The 4,259-nt window shown below is 40.7% G+C and overlaps 1 protein-coding gene across 2 annotated transcripts in view; it reads left to right on the forward strand.

Moving 5' to 3' along the window:
• The first annotated feature begins 218 nt into the window (after positions 1 to 218).
• foxn4 (forkhead box N4) overlaps positions 219 to 4,259 on the forward strand; it is a 10,182-nt gene continuing 6,141 nt past the window's right edge. For both annotated transcript variants that reach the window (XM_016674842.1, XM_007559187.2), the window contains exons 1-3: positions 219 to 301; positions 871 to 976; positions 2,969 to 3,135. In XM_016674842.1, the coding sequence (XP_016530328.1) occupies positions 897 to 976; positions 2,969 to 3,135 (247 nt within the window). In that variant the 5' untranslated portion in view covers positions 219 to 301; positions 871 to 896. The remainder of the gene's footprint in view (positions 302 to 870; positions 977 to 2,968; positions 3,136 to 4,259) is intronic.

Consider the following 4,259-nt stretch of genomic DNA (forward strand, 5'->3'; position numbering starts at 1 on the left):
CACCAGTTTCCCGTAGGATATATATAAAAAAGTGAACATCAGACCTGATTTTCTAAACCTGCAGGTAAAGTTCTGGATGCTGACAGACTGTGCAATAACAGCTGTGAAACTCTCCGGGATCCTCCTGCCTCGGGGCAACAAGAGCGCTCTGCTCGGGTCTCTACTGCGCATGTCAGAGTGCTGGACAGCTCCAGAGAGGGAAATTTAAAAACGGCTTTAGGAGGAATCAGGTCCAACACAGTGGGATACAGTAGAGGGGCTCAGGACCAGCTCACACCACCTTCAATACAAACCAAAACAGGTAGGATTATTCAAGCGATGTTTCTACGTTTCTAAAGACTAGCGAAATATTAAGATGAGGTTATTTTATTAACTTCAAATATTTTTTACAGTTAAACTGCATCTCCTTATTGCAAGAAAAATGTCATGCAATCAAGAACAAAAACAAAATACACATTTTTATAGCATGTTTAGAGAATGGCCATCTATAAAGTCATATGTAAGCATACGCGGTCTGTGTTTTGTGTGGAAATAAAGGTGGAATTAGAAAGCAGTTGAGATTTAACTGCAAAAACAAAACAAAAAAAACATTTATGCAAACAGAAATGTTGTGCAATTGAGCATTAAAAAGATTACAAGTTTTATATTTTTTCATTGTAACATTTTTATTTTCATTCCTATTTTGATATTTTATTTTCTGTTGCCTTTTGGGGATTTTTATATGCGCTGTGAAACATATTTTTCATGTTCATGCACAGATCATCATTGCATTTGACAGTGCAATGATGAGTCCATCTACGTAGCTAGTTATTTATTTTTTTTAATATAAACTATGAGTGTAAATAATTGTATATATGTCATGTGCTGCAGCAAAAGGCTACAACACATCCCAGGAAATGATAGAAGGTGGAATAACTTCCAGGATGTCAGGAATAATTGACAATGCTGGGCATCATCCATCACCACAGGACTACAGGTATTATTATTATTATTATTTTTATTTTTTATTTATTTATTTTTTTACATAGTAAAGCATATTTCAGTATGAAAATATGTAAGGAGATTTTATGAAACAAACTCTTTCGTAGTAGAAATTATTACAATCCACAATGTTAAAACAAGAGTTGGATGGACAGCTCTTTTTGTGTTTGAAGAGATTCCGTGAAAAGAAGAGAAGCAAGAAAAAAAAAAATCCAGAAGAATAAATGATTTTCACTCTGAATAGATCTGTCAGAAACCATCAGCTCTGTTTACACTCCTGCTGTCTTAGCGGGGAGAGCCCGAGCCTCTGGGCTGCCCGGCTCAGGGGGAGATGGGGCGCTCTGGGTCACCAGTGTGCACAAGTGGTTCCCAATTAGAAAAGAAGGAGCAGGGGTGGGGGTGTGCTGTTGCGGTGAAGGAGGAGGAGGGCCAATATTTAGAGTTGTTGAACTCAGGGGTAAGGTTAGGATGAGACATGGAAACACCAGCTAAATTTTTTGCATCAGTGAGCAATTTCCATGCTCTGCGAGGGACAGAGAGGGTGTGAGAACATCCCTAATTTGTCAACTGTTGAATGGTTTCTATTATTACATATTCATCTGTTGTAGCAAAGGATATTTTTGAATCCAAAGAATGGAAAATTTATAATTAGGACCTTGGATTCATCAATTTTGTCACCCTTTTTTTAAAATTAAAAGTAATAATAAATCACCTGTGAGAAAAAATGTGAAAAAAAAAATTATGGGAACAAAAAAGTAATCTGGGATGTGAACTATCAGCGTCTTGGATATCTGGTGGTGATTCCTGGCATCAGTGATGTCACCTAAGACAGTCAACACATTAGACCTGACCTCAAACTACATTCACGCCCCCTGTCTCCCCGCCTGAGGCCCGTTGAGCTCGCCGTTAGTGTAGGGTGATGGTGGGGGGGCTGGGAAACGGGGGGGTCCAGTGCGGATAGGGGCTGGAAAGGGACAGGAAAGCAGATGGCATCCTATTTGTCCCTCTTATGTGAGGGCTGTCATTCCAGCAGATTAATGCAAGGGGCCGGGCAAAGAAAAGAAATGACAGAGACAATCAAGGAAGGCTCCAGGGAAGACAATAGAGACACGTGCCACTGGGCAGATTTGTCGTTTGGGACACAATAGGTGATCATTTTTCAATAGATGGGGCCAACTGTTTCAGGCAACATGTGCCGCCGTCCCATGTTTCAAATGATCTCATGTGTTGTTTACTTATGATTCAGCCAATGGGTGAGGCGAGACCGTGGTCACCTGACACAGGACTGTTTTTCTTTTTTTCTTATTTGAAGATATGCTGGGTGTCTAGATGTAGAGGGGGTGGTGTACTGCTACACTGTCCGCAGACCCACGAGGTAACCGAATTGTCTGTGTTGTCATAGAGACTCAAACTGCAGAACGTTGTGTGTTTGCTGCGAAGGCTGAAGAGGACTCAAGAGGATTCCTCTCCTTTCATTTCTTCTCTTCAAGCCTTTCCATTTAAAAAAGACGTAACTGTAGGCCAACCGGTTAAGCAAAAAAATAAAAATCAGTTTAGATTATAATTTATCCAAGAATTTGTAAAAAATATCATTGCTTTAAAAATATTAAAAGTAGAAGCAAACAAAAAAAAAAAACGTGCAGGTCAAAACAAATAAGTTCACACGGTTAATAAAGTCACAGAACTTTATTAATTAATTTAAAAAAAAAGCTGATTTAACTCCCTCATTGTTGATTAAGACTGTCACTTCTAAATAACCCTTGTGTTTAATCTTTTTATGCTTAATCCTGAATTGCTAAAACAGAGCTCTGCTCAGCAGCTTTCATCTCCTTGTTAAGACCCTTCAGATGGTTTTGTCTGTCAGGGATGAAAATACTCCATCCGAGTGTTCAGATTTAAACTCCCCTTCTGATCTAAGTGTGCCTGAGCTGACAGCCATGTTAACCCCACAAAGCTCATTCCCATCCCCCTCCCTCCTCACTTGAAGGCTTCTGACCACGGACCCCTCCCAGCTGAGGGTGGAGGACCTCCCTGGGGACCTGCAGTCCCTGTCGTGGCTCACCTCGGTGGACATGCCCCGGCTACAGCAGATGGCTGATAGCAGAGGCCACAGCAATGGACCCTCCCAGGGCAGTCTGCTGGAGCAACAGACAGGTGAGGGGACAACATTTCAAATCTGCACCAGCTCTCTGATTGGATAAATCAGCACAGATTTATTCTCATGGATTAGTAGTATGTTATTGGCTCACAAACACATAAAAACTTTACACCTTGACCTTTTAATCTTCATCACATAAAGAGTAAAAGCTAGTGTATAGTTCTGTGTTCATTCGGCCTTCTTTAATTTGTCGCCTCCAAATAAAATCTAGTCTAGATGCCCTAGTAGATAAAGTTCTTCCTTGTAAATTTTTATCTCAATATAAATCCAACTGTCTCTGAAGTTCTTTAGAGAACAGTGAATAAATATCATACTGAAGACCAAGGAACACAGCAAACAGGGCAGGGAGAAAGTTGTAGAGAAGTTAAAAACACAGGAGAAGGGGAAACATTATGCCGTCTTTCAATATCTCGTAAAGCATTTTTCACCATTGGTCACTCAAAAATGACCGTGGCACAACTGTGAACCAATCAAGACATGGACATCTACCTAAATACAGAGGCAGGATAAGGAGAGCAGGAATCACAGAAGCAGCAAAGTCTGGAGGATCTGCAGATATACACAGCTTAGGTGGGAGAAAGTATCAGCTGCACTGGTATTGGTGATCTACTCCATAAATCACATGCAAAAAAGGAGTGTGTGGAAGAACACTAAGAAAACTAAGCTGCACATCATTGAATAGGCACTGTGCCAGCAGGAAAAGCTGTGGTAACAGTATCATGCTGTGGGAGGGACAAGATGGAGTTGCTTGGAGTTGAAGGAAAAAACGACGAAGGTCAACAGAGGTCAGGCCTGGAGGAAAAGCAGTTTGTGACGGCAAAAGGCCTAAGGCTGCAGCAGACATTCACCTACCAACAGAACAAAAAGACACAAATACACAACCACAGCTGCAGTAGAATAGCTGAGTTAAAAGCTTTCTCATGCGTTAGGTTTCAATTATAGACCAGATCTAAATCTACTTGAGAAACTGTGGCAAGACTTCAAAATACATGTCCAGAGTTGCTCTCCACTCCGTACGAATGAAGTTGAGTTATTAACAAAAGTGTCCAAGAGAACGAACACAGATTTCCTAAACTACGAAGCTGGATGGAAACATACCCTAACACTAAACCAGCTATTT

The sequence above is a fragment of the Poecilia formosa genome, unplaced genomic scaffold, assembly GCF_000485575.1.
Source record: "Poecilia formosa unplaced genomic scaffold, Poecilia_formosa-5.1.2 Scaffold103, whole genome shotgun sequence".
NCBI classification, from domain to species: domain Eukaryota; kingdom Metazoa; phylum Chordata; class Actinopteri; order Cyprinodontiformes; family Poeciliidae; genus Poecilia; species Poecilia formosa.